At 42.7% G+C, this 24467-nt stretch overlaps 2 protein-coding genes across 3 annotated transcripts in view; both read right to left on the bottom strand.

Annotated features, from left to right (window-relative positions):
• Positions 1-5937: 5937 nt before the first annotated feature.
• LOC311130118 (cell division cycle-associated protein 7-like) lies at positions 5938-9650 on the bottom strand. Its single transcript, XM_084162802.1, has 10 exons — positions 9554-9650; positions 8533-8667; positions 8297-8416; positions 7956-8183; positions 7789-7863; positions 7464-7655; positions 7166-7300; positions 6926-7075; positions 6676-6812; positions 5938-6573 (listed from the first exon to the last, which is right to left on the bottom strand). Exons 1-10 carry the CDS (start codon positions 9572-9574, stop codon positions 6543-6545), a joined length of 1224 nt encoding a protein of 407 aa, XP_084018928.1. The 5' UTR covers positions 9575-9650; the 3' UTR covers positions 5938-6542.
• A 167-nt stretch (positions 9651-9817) lies between these two features.
• LOC311130107 (mitogen-activated protein kinase kinase kinase 20-like) overlaps positions 9818-24467 on the bottom strand; it is a 33072-nt gene continuing 18422 nt past the window's right edge. The window contains exons 11-20 of one of the 2 annotated variants that reach the window (XM_084162785.1): positions 20286-20421; positions 15652-15696; positions 15500-15530; positions 15248-15387; positions 15048-15110; positions 14872-14961; positions 12770-12886; positions 12420-12494; positions 11293-11446; positions 9818-11154 (exon numbers count right to left, since the gene is read on the bottom strand). In XM_084162785.1, coding sequence (XP_084018911.1) covers positions 10454-11154; positions 11293-11446; positions 12420-12494; positions 12770-12886; positions 14872-14961; positions 15048-15110; positions 15248-15387; positions 15500-15530; positions 15652-15696; positions 20286-20421 — 1552 coding nt within the window. In that variant the 3' untranslated portion in view covers positions 9818-10453. Of the gene's footprint in view, positions 11155-11292; positions 11447-12419; positions 12495-12769; positions 12887-14871; positions 14962-15047; positions 15111-15247; positions 15388-15499; positions 15531-15651; positions 15697-17332; positions 19185-20285; positions 20422-24467 lie in introns of those variants that run through there. The other variant, XM_084162786.1, reaches the window with a different exon arrangement.

Here is a 24467-nt window from a genome sequence, read left to right as displayed (position 1 = left end):
AGTGGTCTCTAGTGCTAATTGTCTAAGAGCTCTTTTCTTTCTGTCCCATTAATTCTACTTTAGAGTGGCTACCTCAAATGTTTTCGCAGTTTCTTTTGTCAACTGATAGCTTTGTGGTGATATTGCTTGAAAATCGGCTAACAACCATAACAGAAACATTATTTCAGCATGTGCGGTAAAACAGATGCCATATCATCATCTTGGGGACGGCAGTTCTAAAGCTAATTTGAAATGCAGAAACTTTAGAAGCTGTATTGCCCCTGCAGAAGTGCTCCTACCATAAGTCAGACACAGCCAACGCTCTCTAGTTGCTTAACTTACCACCCCACTCTTCTCTCCAGACTCATGTTCTTCAGGGAAAATGCATCCTTTTTTCCAGTCTGGCTTTTGCCTGATTCTCCAGTATTATACCATATTCCAGGTCAAGCATCAGATCCAGGACTAATAAGACTTGTATGTCCAGCTGTTGGACTTGCTGGTCAATCTACAAGGTCACAATAGAACTATCTAAAAGTCACCCTCTAACACCCTCTCTCCATCCTCTCTCCTTTCTTCTCCCCTGTAAACCAGTATAGTCAACCACCATGGGTTAATAGAGACAGTGGATATTACAGGGCAGAGAAGCATGCACAGGTGCTTTCATGACTGATTTATATTGTTGGGTTTAAGACTATAAGACTATAATATTAAACAAATGGTCCATTGAAAAGTGGCCATGTGCCATGAGAATGGTTGAAATCCTTGCCCAGGGAAAAGGGACAGCTAGATGTCAAATAGATGTTGAGTAAACCAAGAGAACTCATAAGAAACTTTACTTTATTTGTATTTTCAGCTCTGTGCATCCACAACCTTGAATGAATGATGGTTCATACATGATTCATTAATTTATGGTCTGCTTTTCTTCAGGCAAGACAAGACCCAGCTAGCACCTAATGTTTCTTAGCGCTTGATGAGAGCGTGGTTGTCCTATGGTTATTTTGCATACAACCTTCCTACAACTTTCTGGGAATGGTGCAGGATAGTTGCTTGGCTTTGGAACATTCTCAGCACATTTAAGTAACTTGACAAAAAAACTTTATTTTCTTGGTATTTCATTACTTTAACAGAACATTTCATAAAAGTTCAAACATGGTTACATTTCATTTCAATTTTGGAACCTTAGAACGTTCTCCAACTGGTTTGACATTGGGAATGTTCTCAAATAGTTCAGAGAACGTTAAGAAACCACATTCTTCTGTAGGAATTTCAGTACTTCACCATAAAGTTTCCTACAGGTTTCCTCATGGTTGTATTTAAAGTCATGTTCTCACATTGTTCCGATAACATTAAGGAAACCTTCTTTAAAAACCACAATAAAACTTTAGTAATGTTCAGAGAACATTATAAGAATGTTATTTAAAAACATATACATTCTGTTCTCAGCAATAACGAAACGCGCTCTATCCTCTATCTTGTTAAGTGTGTTCATGTGTGATCTTAATGAGTGCTTGTTTCCTTTGAAATGGGGTCTGTTTAAATAGACTAAAATGAATAGCTTTGTATGCGTAACAGAAACATGCACACCATCCATATTTGAGACATCATTATATAATTTCTACAGTTTAATTTAAATGGTTCCTTTGACTAGCTAGAGTAAAGAATGCTTTGTTTTTCAGACCTGTTTTCCAAATGCGAAGACATTGATCAAATGTAGTGCAGTAAGTCATAAATACAAAATGCCTTTGAGGTTCTGTATTTTGCATGTGTTTGTGATTTGTTTAGACTGTGGGCTGGATTGAATCCGTATCGTGGAAGATCCGCATTAAAGCTTGATTTAAATTTAAAGGAAATGTTCCCGTGTTTGCGGAGACTGCATTCAGGGTAAACGCTGCATATGTCAACTCAATTGGGAATTACCTTTACATTTTAACGCAGATCTTCCACGATACTTCCGTGATACGGATTGAATCCAGCCTTAGAGGGGATTTCCACATAACACGATAATTCAGATAGCCACTCTAGCTTCGCCCTCATGTGGGTGCTCGCAAGCTAGCAAGCAGGCTAGGTAGTGCTAGATATCAGCAGCCAATCCAGTACGGTCTGGAAGCTATAGTGAGCTTTGATTGGTCAATAGCGTTGCGATATCGCAGAGTATTTGCATAAAGTTGAGCTTTCCCCAACTTTGGTCCCGCCCTGTTCACGCTCGCATCGCCCAAAGGTCCCCCGCACACTTCCCCTCCATTGAAAATGAATGGGGCTCCGTTGTTTCATCACCCCCATCATGTTATGTGGAAATGCACCGTTAGTCAGTGTATCCATTGCATTGTTGTCTGTATCTAATCCTGCAGTGCATTTGCCTGTGCTCTGGATTCATGACCAGCAATGAATTGTGTTGTAGGCTCTAGAGGAGAGAGTTAATGAAGTAAAAATTAATGAAGCACATGAGTAGCACCAACTCATGGCTGTAAGCTCCTCTTCATATTATATGATCGCAATAAAAATCTATCCAATGTACCAGTTCTCACTTAAGGTAAGATTAGATTTACACATTACGGCCCTGCACTCCCCCGCATCATAATTAGCCCCTCCCTCTGCCAGGCCATAGTGGCAGGCTGGACTCCCATAATCTCCCTATTGCTCCTCAATAATTTAATGGGAACACTGACAATGTCATCACCCTCTCAGGCCCAGGCTATAGCCCTGTCTGTCTGTCTGTCTGTCTGTCTGTATGAAGCCCTCACCAGGGCTGTGCACACTGACAATGTCATCACCCTCTCAGGCCCAGGCTATAGCCCTGTCTGTCTGTATGAAGCCCTCACCAGGGCTGTGCACACTGACAATGTCATCACCCTCTCAGGCCCAGGCTATAGCCCTGTCTGTCTGTCTGTCTGTATGAAGCCCTCACCAGGGCTGTGCACACTGACAATGTCACTACGCCCTCAGGCCCACGTTATTGGCCTGTCTGTCTGTACGAAGCCCTCACCAAGGCTGTGCACACTGACAATGTCATCACCCTTTCAGGCCCAGGCTATAGCCCCTGTTTTTCTATATGAAGCCCTCACCAGGGTGACAGACAGTGAGGGACAATCACCCCAGACTCGTCATCCTCCTCCTCAGCTCTATTCCTCTGTAAGTCCCTCCTAACTCAGTGTATTGAGGGTATAAGCTACAGCAATTAAATGGTTGTCTAAATTAATCAGAATGGAATACACTTTGCTATGTACATGGTCGACAAAACATGGATTGGTGACACCTCCGTGAAGGTGTTGCTCTCATTGACTAAAGACAAATGAATCTGTAATTTGTCTGTACTTGCAGGTAAATCGTTACCACAACCTCAATGATAAGATACTTGTTTCTCCACCAAGTCTGTGGAAGAGTCACTGAATGTTGAAGCTGTCTGAAGATGTAAGGCTGTCTACAGCGTTGCCTGTATTAGAGCTCCCCCTTTAGGAAGTAAAGGAAACAATGTATTGGTTAACTTCCAACAGATGAGGTGAATCGATAGAAATCAAACAGTCAAAACCTGGTGATTGTGTGAGAAGCCATGCTATGTCTGTCTAAACTGCAAAAAAAGCAGGCATGTATGGTTAAGAATGTGGAGCATGGAGCAATGACCACCAAGGATCATTTGTGTTGCATGTGTGATCACAAATAGAGCAGTTAGGGTTGCTGTGGTGAGAAGGAGAGGGTCAAAGGTGAGTGTGGTAGAGGTAGTGCACTGACTAATATAGCCTAGCTGTGTGAGATGAACAACCTTGTAACTCTTCAGAAATTCCCTTTTAGATTTATCACTTATATCTGAAATATCCAAATGATACTATTCATGATATTGAACATTTGCTTGAAATGCTCCCTGGGTAAACAACAAGTTAGCCTTAAGGAAGCATGCAGAAATAACAGAACTGTTAAGTTTAGCTGCCTGATGTGTTTTTCCCCCTCTGTTAAAAATGGTATATTTATAATGTCATCTTATCACGCTCCCTTTGAAGGCGGCAGCGAATGCACTTATGCCTTCCTTTGTTAGGGTGTGTTGGCAATTTCCTCAGAGATGGAGCAACTGCAGTCAGCCTTTTTCTTTGATAATGTCCCTGACACCTGGACCAAACGGTTGTTTCCATCAACGCACAGTCTGGAACCAGAGGTAAGAAACATGTCATAAGCCTCCAGACACCCGGAGTCATTCGCTGCTATACCTCAACAGCAGCACTCTCTCTCTCTCTCTCTCTCTCTCTCTCTCTCCACTTTACAGGACACAGTTGTCAGGGGGAAAGGAATATTCTTGTCTATAAATGTCTGTCTGCCTGCAAAAGAAATCACAGAAAAGAAAGAGGACTGAGGATATCTTAGTGCCCCTGAATGTACTCTTCTGGCTTGATTTTTGTGCTTGTGTGATCCAGGCTTTACTGTAGCTCCTAACATGGAATGACATGTCAATCTAGTTATTAGGCACCGAGCTGAAAAGGATGTTTATTGCGGAGGCTTGACAGATGTATTCTACATTGTAATTAATCTGTTGATTTTGACCTACAGATCTCATTGTGATCATGCCTCATGTGTTCCATTTATTCAGCTGTTCTTCCTCTGGCTCCACAACAATCACTAGAAACCCGCAGGACACTAGGAAATGAACAGCAATTTCACAACCCTGCAGCCATAATGAAAATATTAATCAATCGAACAACTGAAAAAACACCAGCATGTGAAATCATTCTATGTAATCTGAAAAGCTGCATGATTATAACTATGCAGTTACTTCCAGCACCACTGCTCACCGTTCAACCAGCACACAATATCACAAGGTTGTCATTACTGCTCTAATTCCTCCAGCCCAAGCAGAACAAGGCATAGTCTGTGTGCTGTCTCCAGGTCCAGTGATGTAGTGCTGGGGGCTGGACAGACAGGCCCAGGGAAGGGCTGTGGCTCTGTGTTGCATGGCACTTCATCCCCCATTCCCTTCTTACAGGTACCCAACAGCCCGCCACCGTGCGCTACTCATTTACTGCTACACTGCTTTTCATAATTAGCGCCGCAAGGCCTCATTAAATCCGCTCTAATGAATAAATATTGTATTTCATAGCCTGATTACCAGATCAACTCAATGCTTGAGCGTCGTAAACAATTATTTCCCTAAATATTCATCACCCCCAAAGTGGATGATCATTGGTATTTAATACCAGTATTTTCAAGTGCATCTTTATTATGCTAATAATATTTGTTTCTGGGTAAGAAAAATTCAGATTTTTTGAGTGTGATGGAAATGTTGTAAGGAATGGGGATGAGGACCTAAGAACAGCGTCACTGTATAATGAACGGCTTTGTGGAGAACAGCTGTTAAAAGAATTAGAGCACTCGGTTCTTTCTTTGCTCATATTCAGATAAAAAATGGCTACTTTTATTATAATATGACATTCAGACAAAATTGGAGGCTTGATCAGCTTGTTTGAAAAGGTCTCCAAATGTTTTCTATGGCCTCACTGCATTCCAAAGCCATTTTCTACTGCATATAACTAGCAATGACAGAATGCAATGGACTACTACAAACTGTTGAGGCCAAACATGTCTCTTTCTGTAAACCCAACAGGGCAAGCTGGCAACTTTTCCAAAAAGAGAACAAAGCAGTGCACTCTGAATTAGAGTAGTTACTCTCGTAATAAGAGACCAAGTCTCCTACCAAACCAGCAAAAACGCTCAAGTGTGGACTGTAATTTCAAAAGGTAAGTGTCAGTGTTAATGAGAGAGCATGCTCACTGGAAATGGTGCAGGTCAAATGAAGTACATTTTCAAAGGCTTAATAGCAATGAACCACCCAAGATTCACCTCACGACATTTCCTATGTAGTACCACACACTACTGAACAGAAAATATCGGCATTAACTTCATTGCCACTTGAGTGACACCTGAGAACATTACTATTTGCACTGTAAAACATTGTTGGAAAATGAAAGGAGAGAAAAAGACCAGAGCAAGGAAGTGCTTTAATAGGATAAATGATTTACAGGTATGAGATTCCCATTACAGACTGCTAATTGTTTCCACACCATTAGTAACAGTTATCTAATGAAGGATTTAACCAGGCACTGTACTATATCATAGCTTCTCTCTGCTCAGGAGGGGGAAATAGCCCCCACTAGCTGTGCCCTTTCCACCCTCACCACCTCAGGGGTATGATGGTACAATGGTGGACTACTGAGCAGAGTCAAAAGTAACCATGTGACATTGGGAAGAGAGAATAAACCTTATTGAAGTCGAAAGCTAATTTTCTTATACAAAAAATGGACGACTCGAGTACAATTAACATAGTAGAGGACAACCAATTTATACATATTGTTTTTATCCAAACTTGCAGGTTAAAAGTGAGAACGTCACAGGCAAACATCACAGTATAAACATACCCAGTTGCATGGAGTAATTGACAGTAAAACCGTATACATTTAAAACAATGTAAAAATTTACAGAATCAGTAATGGAAGAATCAACAGTTTTGCATTATGGAATATAAAAGCCATATCACATGAGAACATTGTCAGTCAGATCCAGAATCAGGTTACATTCTCCATGATTTACTGGCTCTCTTCCATTTCCTTCTTCAGACTGCAGAGAGAGACACATTTTTAATTCCCAACACAGTAGCAGTCGAAGTACAAATACGATTACAAGACAAAGGTTTAAGTTCAGAAGTAGAATGAACCTTACCTCTTGAGATAAGAATGGACGTTGTCGTAGCCATGGTATTTAGCCAGGTAGACCAGGACTCCAGTGGCACAGCGACCCTCTCTGGCTCTACAGAAGCTGCAGTTGCAGATCCCTCTGCATGACGGACACTCCCACTCCTGCACAAGACCAAGACGATGTCAACTGTATTCTCTTGACAAAACAGTCAATAATCAAATGGACACGTGTCACTGTCTCTTGATGGCTCGGAGAAGACGAGTGCAGTACTTACAGGATCCAGCAAGGCATCTCGGACCTCCTCTCCGTAGCGGTTACGGAGACATGGGCCACAGAATTGACCCCTTACTCCCACACACTCTGGGTTACGGCAGTTGGTCTTGGTGTCGATCGTTTTCTGGCGGCACTGATGGCAAGTGGATCCCTACAGCAAGCAAATTAGAGGGGTGACTAACAGAAATCAAACTTTAAAGACAGGCGTTTTGAGTACCACTGTAGGAGAATGGGAACTTACAGTGGATCTGTTGTAGACCTTCTCCCGCACGTTGCCTGCGATCAGATCCAGCTCCATCTGGGAGATGTCCTCCACAGGCCGCACCACATGAGGAATGGCCAGCACCCCGTTGTAGCTGCGCCGACGGGGCTCCTTCTGTAAACACACACATGTCAACCAAACGGACAAGTCCTGAAATTCGGTATTCACTATTATTGAACGGACAGATCAGGAAACGCAAAAAAAAAATCCAACTTTACTTGACACTCGACGTTACCAACCAAACACTGAGGTCAACAAAGGTGTGTGTGCCACTGACCGCTTCATCCACCTCCTCGTAGTAGCGGCTCCTGCGCACCAGGCTGAACTTGTCCTCCTCTTCCTCCTCTGATGGGGGGCTGGGGGGGCCGTCCACCAGGGAGCGGGAGCGAGTGTGGGGCCTAGAGGTACGCTCAGGGTTCCTCCTGCGGGGTCCAGGGGCTCCCAGAGACCGGCGTGGGGCGCGACGAGGCTACAGAGGAAACAAAAACGCATTAACTACAGTCCAAAAATGTAAATGGTGGTAGCATATTTCATCAATACTCAAATATTTCCTGAATACATGTTTTATAGAACAGCCATATCCACCATCTTGTCTCACTCACCGCATTCATCATGGGCAGGGACGTTCTTCTAGGGAAGCCAGGTATTTTGTTGAGTTCTGCCATCAGCTTTGCAAGCTAAACAAATAAAATTGCAATTACATAATTAGACTAAAATGTCACTCAGCAAGCTACAGCCACAACGACGACTCTGAATGATCCTGTCGTACCATGGCTTTGTTCTCCTTGATGTTAAGTGCTCTCTTGTCCATGAAGTTGTCTCCATCCTCAGTGTCGGACTGTTTGGGAGAAACTTTGGGCTGTTTAGGGGGCTCTGCTGCAGTAGTCTTCTTCTGGCTGGCCCTCCTGGTGGGGAATTTCATGGCCACCTTAAGGGTTTGGGACCGGCGGCTCCTCTTCCGCGGCTCAACTGACTCCTCAGAGTCAGAGTCCACTCTCTGAAACACACAGTACATTTGTCTGAGCACACATTCTGAAATGTTTTTTGTGTATAGTAGCCACTATTGTGCAATAACATTAAATTGGTAATATCAATACAAAAAACACTCACCATGGCACTCATTTCACTGCTGAAGGCATTCTCAAACCCACTGAGAGACTCTTCTTCCGAACTAGCCTCAAACACCTTGGCTCTCTCCGCCACCTTCCTAGCTTCTCTGAAGCTACTTTTCTGTGGAAAGTGAAAGCACAACCTTCAGTTAGTTTCATCAACAACTAACTCATTAGATGAGTGAATATGGTCAAACACTGATTGTTATCGGAGCTAAATGTGGCAATTTGCCTTACTGTGTTAGCAAAGCCACCGTCAGAGCCAAAACTGTCACAGCTGTCATCTGATGAAGAAGAGGATGTCTCCATGGGCACATTACGGAAACTCCGCAAACCCATCCTGGTGGAGGGAGGCTGGGGGGCCTGCTGGCGCTGGAGAGACAAGATGAACGAGTAAGGAAAAACTGAATGAATAGACTGGAAGCTCAGACCATAGACATATGAACAAAGTGAGTACTATTAGTCACACTGCTGCCCTCCTGCAAAATGAGAGAAGCAGCAATACCTATGGTGATAGGGATGTGACTGCAAGATACAACAATGGAAGCTAGTTAAGCCATATCAAGGCCAACACAAAATGTATCTTACAAGGTCATTGACGCTAGTTAGCTAACGTTAGGTGGTTATACAAAGGAGTGTGATTAGCCATGTAAGATTTACTTACTTTGATGGTGGATAAAACCGACATTTTAAATGGCAAAACTTTTGTCAGGATAAAATCTAAATCTGTGTAGTCAAAACTATGTGGTATAACTAGATAGTAGCCACTGAAATTGTTATGAATTAAAAACAGCCGTTCAACATCAAAACTGTCTAGATTCAAATGATAGCTAATTTAGATGGTAACTAATAAGATAATAATAATAATAATAATATGCCATTTAGCAGACGCTTTTATCCAAAGCGACTTAGTCATGCGTGCATACATTTTTGTGTATGGGTGGTCCCGGGGATCGAACCCACTACCTTGGCGTTACAAGCGCCGTGCTCTACCAGCTGAGCTACAGAGAAAAGTAATGGTTGCATTGCAACTCCAATGAGACCGTAGGCACAGTCTCCAGCAGCTTTTGCATAAAGTAGCTAAGGCAACAGGTTTACTAAAATGTTAGCAAGAAAATAAGAGCCCAACGTTAGGTTTACCACAGCAGAATTTTTGTTAGCTACTTACATTCTCTGCAGCTATAAAATCAGAACATTAGGGTATGTCACCCTGTTATTGTTTGATATAGTACGTTACATATATTATAACATTCCTTACCGTAGAGCGAGATGGACGCATTTTGTTGGGTTTAAAGTTTTCTGCAAAGAAACTCAGTCAAAACTCTAGTACACGTTTCTGCAGTCGTTTTACGAATGCAGGGAAACCCCACCAGACCAGACTTGCATATGGGGTGCTGAGAAATTTCCCGCGCAAGGAAAATGTCCTTAAAGCTGTATAAACTTTTGTTTCAAAAGACGGTCTAAAAGGGAAATAGAACACACAAATATACGCCACATAAAATGTGAAAAAATCTTTAGAAAATACTGCTGATGGACACTTTTATTTTTGTACACATTTTTCAAAATATTATGTCATATACTGATCCACCAACTTCTAACCTTCTAAGTACTAAGCCGTGGCGCGAAATCATAGCGAACATATTTACATAAAGGGGCGGGTTTATAGAAAAACTCCCGCGTCCTTTCCATCAACTTCATGTACGTTTATCTTTTTTTACCCGTCATATAGTTATAGACTATTAAAAATATATATTCTTTTTAAAAATCCATATGTACATTCACTTTTTTATATTGTAATAAAAGGCACAATTATCTAGCTATACAGTATATCTCATAAATAAAAAGATTAGGAAAATGTAGGCTATACAATTTACAATAGCCTTATGTAGAACAGTTCACAATATACAACTACAAATGATATGTAGGCTTACATGCTAAATCCAAAAATTATTTGAGTGCATACAGTACAATTCAGAATTCAGCCCTAAAAGACTGAATTGGGTGCATTCCCTAAATCACAATTGTCCCTAGTTCAAATGACCCCTAGAAAGATCCCTCCAGAGAGAAAATGTATATGTAGTGTGAAAGATAATATTCAAAGTAAACCTGATGTCCAATCTATTAAGACATGTTAACACTTTCAAACAGCAAATTATTCTCAGCTTCGTCCACCACGGCCACCTCTACCCCCTCTCTGTCTTCCTCTGGCCTGTTTATTGTCTTGTCGAGGTAACCTTTTCTGGCGCTCCACTTTGATCCATCCCCCATCACTGACTTTAGCCCCCTCTTGCTCTGTACTGGGGTTTTCTACCACCGCCGATATGCCCGGTATCACCCTGGCCCGGTTCTGAGATGCTATATTGTAACTATTGGACTGAGGCCTCCCCATTTGCTCTGAGGTTCTGCTTGACTTATTCTGTGTGAAGTTGCCCCTTGTATGGGACCATGTGTCTCTGTTGTGGTCCCTTGTTGCACTCAATGAGTTGCCAATGTAGCTTCTGTGCCTGTGGTAACCTTGCACTTCCCCGGCAATGAGCAGGCGTTCACGCTCCAAGGCACTCTCTGAGGTGGTGCTGGAGGGGCTGCTGCCCTTTGACCCCAGGTAGAGGGGGGAGAGCATGGCGGACAGGCCAGCAGTGGGGGACGAGCTGCGGGAGCACCAGGGAGAGAGGGGGCTGTTGGGAGACCTCCGCACTGCTGCAGCGTAGGAAGAGGCCTGATCTCCATATGCAGACAGGAACTGAGACAGGGTGCGGGTTTCTGAGCCTCCGGTGGGGGTCCGGGAACCATGCTGCTCTGCTGCTGACTGGCTCTTCAGCTGCCTCTGTCTCAGGTTGTACAACCATCTGGGATCCACATCTGGAAGGAGAAAGAACATCCACTGGTATTGTTGGCTACATAGATGTGTGCATACATTTGTGCATTCTGTATTTAAGACAGCTCTAAATTGACCATTTGTCAATGAAATCTGCATCCAAAACACCATAGAAAGTTGACCTTTTGAGTTTGATCTGCTTCTGGGGTTTCCTTCAATGTTTAACTGAGCTGTTTCTATCAGTAGCTCCACAGTCTTGATCTCATCTCGTCCACTGGTGGGGTTCCACCTCACTGCATGGCTATGTCTCGTACACCTGGGTGATCTCACATCATTCTAGTGGCAAGTATAAGGACACAACAATCACTGTAGGGTATTTTAAACATTGATCATATCTAGCTACATGTCAAATTGAATTCACAATGTATTACTTGTTTTTAAAGGCACACCATACAGTACACTGTGGACCTTCATTCTACTGTATAATTCTTATTATTGGTAATGATTAACCTAAATGTGGTGTAGTGTATGTAGTGCAAGGGTTAGGATATTGAAGGGCTCCTATACAGGGCCGGATTACCGACCTGGCACGCAGGGCACGTGCCCTGGGGCCTCGACCTCCAGGGGGCCCCCAACCACTCAGAAGGCATATGTAATAATAATAATAATAAATATGTACACCGGTTGAGGGCCCCCTGGAGGTCGGGCCCCCGCCAGAAAGCATATGAACATATCAGTTGGGGCCTCCTGGAGGTCGGGCCCCCCCAGATAGCATATGAACACTCATAAACCATGACAAAATGTGTAGAATTGCAGAAATGTGGTTTTAAAACTGGAACATTTTCTCTCAGCCTCATGGCAAAATGTGTAGAATAGTATGAGATTACCTATAAAACTGCACATTTATCTCTCTGCCCCATGGCAAAATGTGTAGAATTGTAGGAAATTTGCTTTAAAACTGCAAACTTTTCTCTAAGCCTCATTGCAAAATGTGTAAAATAGCATGATAAGCTATAAAACTGCAAATTGTTTATGTATTTTATAATTTGTTATATATTTTTATCTATATATATTTTTATTGAATATTAAAACATACAATCTACCTGCAGTGAAGCCGCTCAACATTTACATTACATTCAGTCATCTAACAGACTCCCATCCAGAGCGACCCACAGAAGCAACTCCCAACCGCCAGGCCACCAACCCTCCAAGATCTCCCCCTTTTGTGGGCCCCCTGGAGGTAGGTGCCCTGGGGCCCCAGATGTGGTAATCTGGCCCTGATCCTATAGCAATGTTTTGACTGACTCACCTCATAATTAACAATGCAGTCAACAACCTGATTCTCCCATAGTCCAACTACCCATTTGTCCATCACAAATGGGGGCTGCAAGGAATTAGTTTGATGTTGGTTATTAATCGTCATACATGTTAGTTACTTCAATACGGTATCTTCAATACAGCAATGACATTAATTCAAGGAATAATTATATTTATCTGAAGATACAGAGAGGGATTTTTTATGTCATAACATTAGCAAAAGGGTACACTCTTTCAATGATCCTAAAAAACCTTCAACAAAGAAATGTAATGGACAAGTGACTGTTTTTAAGTCCTGATGCCCTTTCAACGCATGGCCTGGAGTAATGCTTATGATCACACCTTGGTCATCTTCAGGACATCCACATCCTGTCTGTTGGCATTAAAGGTCACATCCTTGATGTATGTTATTGCAACTTCATCTCCGTCAAGTTCCATGTACATTTTCCATTTGCAGTCCTAAAAAAGAGAGATTATAGGTCTTAAAAAAATATGAAATAACTGCTGTCAGTTGAGAACCTAACTGCATTTTTCCTAAACCAACAGCACAGCCTAGAGGTAGTTCCTTGGAATTGAACATTTCCGGAATGTAATGTGAATTTATATGAAATCATGATCAAACTTGACAGTAGCACAAGTTATGTTGTACATTTAGATTTTAATCCTAATTTCACCTAGTATCCACTGTGAGTTGCCTTCAATTGAGACAAATGTATAATTCGTTTGGAGATTGATTGCTTTCCACACACTCTTTGATGTGCTCTCAGAATCACAGAGGATAGCATGTCTCTTGAATGATCATAGCATGAAGGATGACATAACAAGTGGTAAATGAGAATATTAAGAACCTATCAATCTTTGCAGAGACATTTTACTTCAGGGGTAAACATAAGTTGCTATGGTGAATAACTTGTATTATTTCCTGTAGGGGATATGGTTCGCAGTATCTTGACACCTGGTGCTATTGTTGGTGAAATACACATTTGAGTAATGCTAATGTTATTCCAGTTAGGTGAAAATAAACTCAGTATTACGATCACTGTTGCACAAGGCACACAGGGATCAAATCCTCACTAGGAAATACAAATCTGAGCAAACCCCATACTCCTGCTGAATATTGCATGCTGACAAAGCAGTAATGATTTTGCCATCCCCAAAAACCAGCCATGAAGCCACAGGTCACTGCTTAACCACACACGGTTCACGGTGTGGGCCAATCTATTGTGTGGGGATCACAGAAGAAGACATCAAAGAAGTGCCACTAACACACTCATCTGAGGAGTCTCAGCCCACTCCTACACTGTCCCCAGGGGCTGGCCGGGGCTCAAAGGGGGAGCTAGCGTGAGGAAGGCTCTGGCTCCAAGACACACCAGGCAGCGGCCCCGGGTCGGCCCTGGCCAGTCGCACCATGGCCTCCAGGTCCACTTGTTGGTCTAATCACTCCAGCAGAAACAATGTCTGGTAATGATGCCCAAGACCGGAGTGTGTCTGGTCTAATGGCAACTCATACATAATTCAGCACCTTTCTCTTGGCTGTGCGGTGATATCCTCATTAGTGGGGGACCCTCAGTGGTTGTCAGATGGTGGCCGCACAATCGCAGGCCCTCATTTTGTCTTTGAGAAGTGCAGCTGCTTCCATGACACCACCAGCAAAGAGGGGCGGAAAAAAACGCAGTGCGGGTTTGTTTTATTTAGTGCAAAAAACCTTCCAGTTTGTAAAAACAAGGCTGACATGGAACCTGACACCAGGCAGGGGAAAATAATTAGCTCTCATTTTCTCAGCCTCCTGTTTCCTTCTCCCTGCTGTGTTTTCTACCCACTAAACCACCACATGTCAGAAGAAATGGGAGGCAATTAGCAGGCTCGTTTCAGCCCCGCCGAACGTACTGAAAGGGGACTATTTATGATGGGACAATGAACAGCTGAAAGATTAAATAACATTTGCCTTTCTAAAAAGAAAATGACTTCTGACTAAATTGGCTATTTTTGATTAAATTCAAACAGCAAGTGGAGAAGCAGCCTTTCTCCACCGTTTGAGACCCTAACAAAGGATGGTGAGCAAGTGGGGGTGGATGGGATGCATGGCTTTAGATGAAATATTTATTCATCTGTTTCTCTTGCAAGGATATGTCTTGAAGGCAAAGCATGCTCAGTGTAACAGTGGTCAGTGTTTGCTTGAGTTTGATGGGGACCATAATGTGCATCTTTATCTAGAGAAACAGCAACTTGAAGGAGCATTTCCATCTTGACATACCAGTTTTAATCTTATCTGACAACAACAAGTTAGTTAGCTATTACTATATGCTGAGACTAAATTAGTTTACAAATACATTTGAAAATGCAGGGAAGAAATGACTGTATTTGGATGAAAATATATTCAGATTCCCTCCTAGACATCTTGGTTATTTGTCATAGAATATTTTCAGTGTCCATTGAAAACCTACCGAGTGACCCACTGCTTTCCAGTGGTACCCAAACACCAGCTCCAGATTAACAATCTTCCTTCTCTCCTCCTCCTCCTCTGCACACTCATCCTGTGGAACAGAGATTTCCAGGCTAACATATTGCAACAGTAAACACTGCCAACCATTATATAACAAAGAGAAAAGACATACAATACCTTCATTAGTGGAGGGAAGTGGAATAGCCCCATGTAATCATTGGTTAGCTTCTCAATTTCACTCTGTTGGGGAAATCATGTTATACATAGACTTCAAAATCATTTGTATGAGTATATAGCTCAATTTAAATAATGATACCATTTGGACACATTGTGAAATGACTGGCTAGTTCACGATAGTTTGAAAGGTAGTATGATACCTTGAGGTGCATGATGTGACCTTTGGACTTGACCCCCAGGTCTCGCATGTCTGTTTCCGTGAGCAGCAGCAGCCTCTTGCCTGTAATGTGGTTTTCCTTAAACAGGTCACCATACAGCTGCATGCCACTTGCCCCCTCCCCTGAGAACATGGAAAACAAATGCTAATTAAAACACAACACATACACGCCAAAATGATGGGTTCATTCATTTGATCATACCTACAGTATGAGAAATCTATAAGGTGAACATACCTGCCCCAAATATCTGCTGCATCCAAAAGTACTGTGGGGATGGAATTGCAAAAGCATTCATATTAAGATGGAGCCATTCAGGTGGAGCCATGATGGTTATTAATGGCTAATTAGACAAAGGAAGTAGTCGATTGATATTTGTTGATACTGACCACATGTTCCTCTGTCCAGGAATGAATATGAAGGTTGGAAAGGAGCTGTGTGAAAAAAAGACAAAACTGAAATAGTACCAGGGAATACTGCTCTAATGGTCATGTCATACAAATGTGTACAGCTCAAATAAAGAAATGTGCTGCCTATTCTTGATGTTTGGACTCTTAACACAAATCTTGCATTTAGCATTCATGTGTGCAGTATGCATTACAAAATACATTACATATAGGCCTACATCATTCCAAGACAAGTTTACCATGCATTATAGCAATGATTTTTGCAGCTATTGTGTTCTGCAATCAAGATGACTGCGTCCTAATGGCCTACCTCAAACTAAAATGTGTCCAATGTCCATCTGACTGGTCTTTCATGATGCATTTCAATGATGAATAATTGACTGTTCATTAAGTGTAATCAAGCAGAAAGTAGCCAGCTAAAATAAAGATTTCATCATTCTGATCATGAGGCTGCTATGTGGTGATAGAAACAATGCACCGGGGGAATTGAGGGATAGATGACTAAATGAATGACTAATCTAAGCATTCAATATTTGCTTCCCACGGCATCTGATAACAGCTCAGTCTGAGCTGAATGGCAATCTCGACAGATCACATTCAAAGAGGGCCATTTCAGAATCAGCGCGATACAATTCTTTGCAGCCTTCTAAACTCCCTCACCCCCAGCTGCATTTTCCGTCTACTGCAGTGGTATGGTTCGGAAGTAAACACATTCAAAAACAACCCCCTTACCCTACTGCCAAAGTTCCATTACAGATATTGCCTAATTAAAGTGACATAATATCACATTTCGAGCAGCCATATTGTATTTCACAAATGACTTGCATCCTTTATTAAAATCCAAAGCATACTGTTGACAAAGGGAAACAGATCTTAATTGATGAGAGGAGGGGAAGGGGGAAGTCAGCAGAAATTGCTCAGCCTTTGGAATTCCTTTGACAGGGAAGAGGAGTTCAGTAGTTCACACCACTCTGCCCCCTTGTGGAATGGGAGTATACTGTAGCAAGTTGATTATACTATAGAGGCGGACAAGCATTGGAAACCTATTGGCTAGTACGCTAGTGGCTACACCACAAATTCAATTCAATATGACTGTCAATCCCCGCAGGGGCAATTAAGCAGGCATTGTCAGTAAGTGTAACATATACAATACAAATGGGTGTGCTGCACCAAGTATGAGTAGTGCCCCGTACCACTTGTTCATTAGTTCGTTATAGAAATCCTGCCATTGATTATATGTTTATTTGAAGCCTTGAGGACTACAGTGAACATGGGTCTAATGCAAATAAATTAATGTAATACGAGAATGATTTCAGGTCTTACATGTACAATTTTTTTTTATTACAGACCTTTTCATCTGAAGTTAGTACAGTCACATTTGCTTAATCTTCTCCTGGCATGAATTGTTTCACTCTTATTTTCTTGCCACTTTTGGAATTTTGTAGTTAACAACCTTTGATTTGTTACATTATTGTAACATTATTGAATTAGTTGTTCGATTTTGGCCACTCTTAATGTCAGCGAAATGTCACTTCCTCATAAAAGCTTCGCCTCCTCAATGCATGTTACTTATATGGCTCTTTCCTAATTCAAGGTAAACAAAACTGGGTAAACCAAGAGGAAATTTGAGAAAACAGGAAGAGTGAAGAACCAAAGCAGGAAGTTCAATGTTTAATGAGAAAATGTTTATTGAGAAACAAGGAACAGTAGAGAAATTTTGCAGCAAAATAGGTTCACATCAAAAAGTGGTCGGTCTAATAGAGTTATGGCACACCATTAAAGAGACACTATTGGACTAATCCAAGGTGCTGTAGTTTGCATAGATCATATTGCAACTCTGGGCATTAGATGTCTAGAAAATACCTTACAAAGTGGTTGACATTCACACAAGGTAGTGTATTGGTTGGTTATTGTCTGTTAATGGATGTGTTTCAGACTAGGTTTAATAACTACACAACAGTATATAAAAACATACATCAACTAAGTAGAAGGAAATGAAAGCTGCAGGGCCTAGGCCCAAGCTCTTTGGAGTCAGACAGAAAGATCCTCCATATTGGCTATGTTCAGAAGAGAAGAGCTCCCAGCAGGATTTACAGGGCATTTGGTGATGGCACTCGTTAGTTGAGCTTCAATAGGCTCACTTTGGGGGTTGTTAAACACACTTTGGCCTGTGGTCAAAAAAGGTCAAAACTGTTGGTGCAGGTGCAAACATGTTTAGCTGATAAATAATCTTTAGCTTAGAGAAGCCCTCTAAAGAGTATTTCATATACTCTCTGCAATTAAATACTGTTTTTACTTCATATATCATTTGATTTAAATAAATTATTATAGCACACAGTAGAGCTTTTACCAGTGAATAAGATTGAGTTAATTGAATTAAGGTCCTATATAGTTGCCCTTGTCTATGAGAACTTCGTCCTGTCAAGGAGTGGTAGTCTAAGGTCTATGGCACTCCTAATAAACATCTTGATTATATGTATCTGTAACATGCTTCTGTCAACCAGCACATGAACCAAGACTTTACTGGGGCCCTCGCAGATAGACACAAACACCTACTGTGCACTTTACACCAATAAGCCATAGTATGGGGGCTTGAAATCCAAAGATTCCTGACAGTGTATACAGAAAAAGGCACAGGAAGTCTGTAGTTTAACAGGGCTATCAGGAAACGTTCTCTCTCTTCTGCTGACTCCAGTCTGGGTCAGCTGAGGGAAACTTGTTCTTTCTCATCCTGGTGAGAGACTTAATCACAGCAACTATGCTCCACCACATACAGAACAAATTGGCCACTATTAATGTCAGCGAAATGTCACTTCATCATAAAAGCTTCGCCTCCTCCATGCAACTTGCTCACATGGCTCTTTCTTCACAGCATGGCACTATACAGTACATTAGGCTTTTATGACATCCATAAGGGCCATGTAGGCGAAAGGTTTCTAATACATTATGTTCATACAGCATTTTAAAAAGAATGTGTGCAAAAGAAAATGGATTGTTACAAAATAAAACAGCCATGCAAAAAACTATTCGTAATGAATGATCTAATGTTCGAAGCTTGTGTCCATAACACCAGTGATGTGAGAAGGAATATGCATGGGAACTTGCAGCAAGACCACAGTTTCGACACAGGCCGAAGGGATTGATTGACAGATGCTACTGAGTGGCCCATACATAGCTGGACCAATCAGGTCGCTCTAATCACTGTCGTCTGACCAGTTGAAGTTTGACATCCCCAAGGCCATGTTGATTTTGCGGCCCTCTCTGACACTGCTGGACTTGGAAGAGTTCTGCTTGGCCTGCATGTTGACCTGCATGCCAGAGTGCAGGACGGGGCTCCCCATGTCCAAGGCAAACATGTCCCCAAAGCCCTTCATCATGGCCTGCAGACTCATCCCGTCCACCTCCCCGTTACTGGAGGATGTGATCTGACATGACATCTCAGAACTTTTTGACTCCTCCATCTTAGACTCATAGAACGACTCGGCGCTAATCTTTGCCGCCACAGGTAAGAACAACTGAGAGGGAAAGATGGGGGAGAGAGGATAGGAAGGGAAGAAGAGGTCGGGAAAGAAAAGGAGGGAAGGAAATTAGACTACATACACCAAGAGGAATGATGAAATGTGAAATCATTTTTTACCCAATATAAAAGGTGATTGTCAAAAACTAGAAGAGGAGAGTTCAGAGATACAGTAAATTGGATTATCAGAGAAGGTTGGACTGAAATGATTGGAGTCTACAGGACAGATGAAGGTAGGAGATACGGAGAAAACAACGAATAAAGAGGTATTGACTTTCCTGACAATTGGAGAGCTCAGGATGATGGTACTGATTCTTACACACTACATCAGTGCGTGTATCAATTTCAACTAATGTCAAATTGATACCAAGGCAAAGCACTGTAAGACAATCCCAATGCATGGCTGTAGCATGCAATTACACAGCACAACGGACAAAACAAATAATCTAGTATAGAACATATTAGTGATGTGGAAGTTTGGAAACCAAATCCAACCAATAAAACCAACTAGAAAGGTAATATTCAGGTTAGATGTGTTAAATCAAATTAAATCAAATCATGCACAAGCAATTACAGAAACAGGTGGCCAAGACCTAGCGGGGCGTCGCTTTGGAAACAGCACATAGAAAGGGTAGTACAGGCACATCCACACAAGCAGCAAAGACTCCCATATCAGCGTGACAACATTGGCATTACCAACGTTGCAATTACACTGACCTCTAATTATGACTGATGGCCAATGGGGGTTCAGTGACATAGTCACACACAGAGTACCATGATGAGCTAATACCTCTCCTCAACTCAAATGCCCATCAGTGAGACTCAGTGAACCAGAGCCTTATATATTTCCCTCCATTGCATTGCATTTAATTCCATTCCCCTTCATTCCAGACAGACCCCAGTCTGAAGCATTTGCTTCTCCTTGTGACAATGTGGACAGGACTGTGGACTGTGACACATGGACCAACACGGTGAAGGTGGTGCTAAGCTGGGGTGCTGTTCATGTTCAGTGACTAGACACAGTGTGTGGTAGTTGTGGTTGTGCTGAGGGTGTTGGTGGTGTGGTGTGCAGGTGGGTATAGGCTACTGAGGAACTTACTGGGGTGTTGGACTGCTCGATGAGCTTGCGCTCCCACATCTTCAGGCGACGTTCTCTCTCCTTCAGTTCCTGCTCTTTGGTGCTCAGATCCCTCTCCAACTTCTTCAGCCTCTCCAGTGTGGCCTCAATCTCACATCTACAGTACAGACAGCATTGAGATGTGTTTAGAATCAAGCATCATCCACCTCATCCCATCCAACTCTGCACTTACAATACTGGTGTCAAACCATTGACTTGAGATACTTGTGCTAAACTCAAATTTCGACTCTCATTGACATCAATGCATTATACACAAAAGTTTGGAGTTATGAATGTATTTCTCAAGTTTGGATTCTGCCTTTTTAGCGACAGCCCTAAGGCCACAGACGGTAGAGGAACACTTATATTCCAGTGTCTTTGCTAATGGGTTTCAGCCACTGAGAGTGGTCTGGTCTGCTTTGCCCAGCAGGTGGGGCTGTGAAGCACAACAAGGGTAGCCATGCTGTCAGACGCCAAGACAATCTGCTCCCACAGTAACTATTTATAAACAGGCAATGTCAGGCATGTGATGCAGACAGGAACTCCCGCCCGTTCCTACACCCTCCCATTCCTCCTGTCCCTCCTCCCATCCCTACCTCAAAGACTTTCCACTAATGCTCGAAACTTTCCTCATAATTGATATTCTTGCTTGTCGCTTTCCTGACAAACACTCTTGGTATTTCTCGTCCTCCTACCCTGCTGTTCCCTTATGGAAAAACCACATGAATTTCACATGTGATCACGTTTCACATGTAATAAAATGAGATTTCCACATGTAATAAAATGAGATCTCATGTGATCACAAGTGATCTCATGTGAAGTTAATGTGATAACGTGACAACATGTAAAACCAACATGTGATAACATGACACTACGCATGTGAAAACATGATCTCGTGAAATAAATGTGACAACATGGGGATGTTTTTTTTTTTACATGTGACATCATGAAAGTACACGTTTTATTACATGTGAAAGTGCAAATTCAATTTGAGGGTTTTCTGTATAGTTGTCTAATGTTGGGGCATTTTATTCTGTTTAATGTTACACCTGAAACACTATGATAAATATCATAGTTTTTCTTGAGTGTATTATACAAAGCTGAGATTTACCTTGATGTCCAAAGTGTCAGAATACAGGTGAAATCAGTCATTGACACAGATATGGTGACATAGCAGGAAGATCGGAATGCAGTGAACCAAGAGGTTGTGAGTTCAAATCCCAGGTGGGGACATTGAATAATTAATTTCTGTATAAATATACATACATCATGTACAGTGCATTCGGAAAGTATTCAGACCCCTTGACTTTTTGCACCTTTTTTTAACGTTACAGCCTTATTCTAAAATTGATTAAATAAAATAAAATCTTCATCAATCTACACACAATACCTCATAATGACAAAGCTAAAACAGGTTTTTAGAAAAAACAGAAATACCTTATTTACATAAATATTCAGACCATTTGCTATGAGACTCAAAATTGAGCTCAGGTGCATCCTGCTTCCATTGATCATCCTTGAGATGTTCAATGGAAGCTGGATGGGACTCCACCTGTGGTAAATTCAATTGATTGGACATGATATGGAAAGGCACACATCTGTCTATATAAGATCCCACAGATGACAGTGCATGTCAGAGCAAAAACCAAGCCATGAGGTCGAAGGAAATGTCCGTAGATCTCCGAGACAGGATTGTGTCGAGGCACAGATCTTGGGAAGGGTACCAAAAAATGTCTGCAGCATTGAAGGTCCGCAAGAACACAGTGGCCTCCATCATCCTTAAATAGAAGAAGTTTGAAACCACCAAGACCCTTCCTAGAGCTGGCTGCCCGGACAAATTGACCAATCGGGGGAGAAGGGCCTTGGTCAGGGAGGTGACCAAGAAACCAATGGTCACTCTGACAGAGCTCCAGAGTTCCTCTGTGGAGATGGGAGAACCTTCCAAGAAGGACAACCATCTCTGCAGCACTCCACCAATCAGGCCTTTATGGTAGAGTGGCCAGACGGAAGCCACTCCTCAGTAAAATACACATGACAGCCTGCTTGGAGTTTGCCAAAAGGCACCTAAAGGACTCAGACCATGAAAAACAAAATTATCTTGTCTGATGAAACCAAGATTGAACTCTTTGGCCTGAATGCCAAGCGTCACGTCTGGAGGAAACCGACACCATCCCTACGGTGAAGCATGGTGGTGGCAGCATCATGTTGTGGGGATGTTTTTCAGCGGCAGGGATTGGGAGACTAGTCAGGACCGAGGGAAAGATGAACGGAGCAAAGTACAGAGAGATCCTTGATGAAAACATGCTCCAGAGCGCTCAGGACCTCAGACTGTGGCGAAGGTTCACCTTCCCACAAGACAACAACCCTAAGCACCCAGCCAAGACAACGCAGGAGTGGCTTCGGGACAGGTCTCTGAATGTCCTTGAGTGGCCCAGCCAGAGCCCGGACTTGAACCCGATCGAACATCTCTGGAGAGACCTGAAAATAGCTACGCAGCAACGCTCCCCATCCAACCTGACAGAGCTTCAGAGGATGTGCAGAGAAGAATGGGAGAAACTCCCCAAATACAGGTGTGCCAAGCTTGTAGCGTCATACCTAAGAAGACTCGAGGCTTACATTACCAAAAGTATGTGGACACCTGCTCGTCGAACATCTCATTCCAAGATCATGGGCATTAATATAGAGTTGGTCCCTCTTTGCTGCTCTAACAGCCTCCACTCTTCTGGGAAGGCTTTCCACTAGATGTTGGAACATTGCTGTGGGGACTTGCTTCCATTCAGCCACAAGAGCATTAGTGAGGTCGGGCACTGATGTTGGGCGATTAGGCCTTGCTCGCAGTCAGCATTCCAATTCATCCCAAAGGTGTTAGATGGGGTTGAGGTCAGAGCTCTGTGCAGGCCAGTCAAGTTCTTCCACACCAATCTCGACAAACCATTTCTGTATGGACCTTGCTTTGTGCATGGGGGCATTGTCATGCTGAAACAGGAAAGGGTCTTCCCCAAACTGTTGCCACAAAGTTGGAAGCACAGAATCATCTAGAATGTCATTGTATGCTGTAGCGTTAAGATTTCCCTTCACTGGAACTAAGAGGCCTAGTCCGAACCACGAAAAACACTATGCATTCTGGCAGGTAGCGTTCTCCTGGCATCCGCCAAAACCAGATTTGTCCATCGGACTTCCAGATGGTGAAGCGTGATTCATCACTGCAGAGAACGTGTTTCCACTGCTCCAGAGTCCAATGGCGGCGAGCTTCACACCACTCCAGCCGACGCTTGGCATTGTGCATGGCGATCTTAGGCTTGTGTGCGGCTGCTCAGCCATGAAGCTCCCGACAAACAGTTCTTGTGCTGACGTTGCTTCCAGAGGCAGTTTGGAACTCGGTCGTGAGTGTTGCAACCGAGGACAGACAATTTTTATGTGCTACGCGCTTCAGCACTCGGCGGTCCCGTTCTGTGAGCTTGTGTGGCCTACCACTTCGCGGCTGAGACATTGGCTGCTCCTAGACATTTCCACTTCACAATAACAGCACTTACAGTTGACCGGGGCAGCTCTAGCATGGCAGAGATTTGACGAACTGACTTGTTGGAAAGGTGGCATCCTCTGACAGTGCCACGTTGAAAGTCACTGAGCTCTTCAGTAAGGCCATTTGACTGCCAATGTTTGTCTATGGAGATTGCATGGCTGTGTGCTCGATTGGATACACCTGTCAGCAATGGGTGTGGCTGAAATAGCCGAATCCACTAATTTGAAGGGGTGTCCACATACTTTTGCATATATAGTGTATCATCACATGTGAAGTGCTCCAAAAAATGTGCAAATGGGTTTTTTCAGTAAGGGTTATACCATTTAAAAACAAATACCTCTCACATTCCCTCCCCCTGCACTCTAACTCGCACTTTCTTTCCCTCCCCAACTAATTCCCCCTGTCTGCTCGTCCTCTCTGATCCAGACAGCTGCCAGAGAAACAGGGAAAAGAGGAGTATCTTCATGCTGTCCTGGACTATGTCCAAACTGCCTTAATAGACTGCAACAAGAGCCCTCTGAGCCATCGTTACAGAACTGTGAGCAACTTTTGACTGTCACATTTACACAAATGAGTGCATTGATAGCCTAAAGAGACGGAAAGACACTGTTCAGTGGACTAACAGTAACATACTGTACCAC

The sequence above is a fragment of the Coregonus lavaretus genome, assembly GCF_964263955.1.
Source record: "Coregonus lavaretus genome assembly, chromosome: 5".
NCBI lineage: Eukaryota > Metazoa > Chordata > Actinopteri > Salmoniformes > Salmonidae > Coregonus > Coregonus lavaretus.
Note: the sequence above shows the minus strand (reverse complement) of the source record. Positions and strands in the feature narration are given on the sequence as shown.